Here is a 1,068-nt window from a genome sequence, read left to right as displayed (position 1 = left end):
CTAAATGATAATATATATATGTGTGTGTGTGTGTGTGTGTGTGTGTGTGTGTGTGTGCGTACGTGTGTGTGTGTATATATATATATATATAATGTGTTTTATATTACACACACACAGTAAATAATCCAAGTTATTTAAAAAAATTTAATATTACAATTTCAAAATATAAAACAAATAAGACAAATAAATAAAAACAATCCAACCAAGTGTGCAATATTAATGATCTATATAATATTAATGTATCCAGAGAGAAGCTGTATTTTGCTAATTATATGTGAGAAATCAGATCTAAATTATTTAAATATTTCTGATGTGCAGCTTTAGAAAAGCTTTGTACTGAATCAGTCAGAAAGACATGTGCGGTGTTTTCTCTCTGAAAGCTAACCGCTGTGTCTGTAGGTGATCGAGAAGCTGACGGCCATCGCTGAGGACAGTCAGAGCAACCAAATGAAGAAAATCAAGGAGCTGTGTGAGAAGTGAGTCTGTTACCAATGGCACGGGCTTCTTTAATAATTCATAAGGTCATGTCGAGTCACCCTCGCTGTCCCGTCTGTGTTTACAGAGAAAAGAAAGAGCTGAAAAAGAAAATGGACAAGAAGAGACAAGAGAAGATCAGTGAAGCCAAATCCAAGGAGAAACACCTGACCGAAGAGTAAGACTTCATCTGTTCATCAAAGAGAAGCTTATTTTGTGTATACAATTATGTTTTGGTTTTAGATGAGTGAAATAAAACATGTTTAGCAGTATTTACAGCAGGTTTTTTTAGGGTTCATACCATTTTAGATTTAATTCAGGTGATTCTATAATGGGAATTTGAAGCATATTTGGCCTCTAAATCATATTAAAATACTTTGTTAAGCTACATTTGATAATAATATTAATTTGTAATACAAATAATATGAATATTAAGATATTAATTTTACATGCGTGTTGTGTATTTAAAAAATTTATATTTTTATAAAAAATATATGCAAATAATAATAATAATAATAATAAAAAATAATATGATTAAATACATAAAAAAAAAATATATATATATATATATATATATGTGTGTGTGTGTGTGTG

The 1,068-nt window shown here is 29.5% G+C and overlaps 1 protein-coding gene across 1 annotated transcript in view; it reads left to right on the top strand.

Annotated features, from left to right (window-relative positions):
- Positions 1-1,068, top strand: part of LOC107678738 (1-phosphatidylinositol 4,5-bisphosphate phosphodiesterase beta-1-like) — a 72,401-nt gene that overhangs the window by 66,752 nt on the left and 4,581 nt on the right. The window contains exons 28-29 of the mRNA XM_016474115.1: positions 400-476; positions 563-652. Coding sequence (XP_016329601.1) covers positions 400-476; positions 563-652 — 167 coding nt within the window. The remainder of the gene's footprint in view (positions 1-399; positions 477-562; positions 653-1,068) is intronic.

The sequence above is a fragment of the Sinocyclocheilus anshuiensis genome, unplaced genomic scaffold (genome assembly GCF_001515605.1).
Source record: "Sinocyclocheilus anshuiensis isolate Anshui unplaced genomic scaffold, SAMN03320099.WGS_v1.1 scaffold208, whole genome shotgun sequence".
NCBI classification, from domain to species: Eukaryota; Metazoa; Chordata; class Actinopteri; order Cypriniformes; family Cyprinidae; genus Sinocyclocheilus; species Sinocyclocheilus anshuiensis.
Note: the sequence above shows the minus strand (reverse complement) of the source record. Positions and strands in the feature narration are given on the sequence as shown.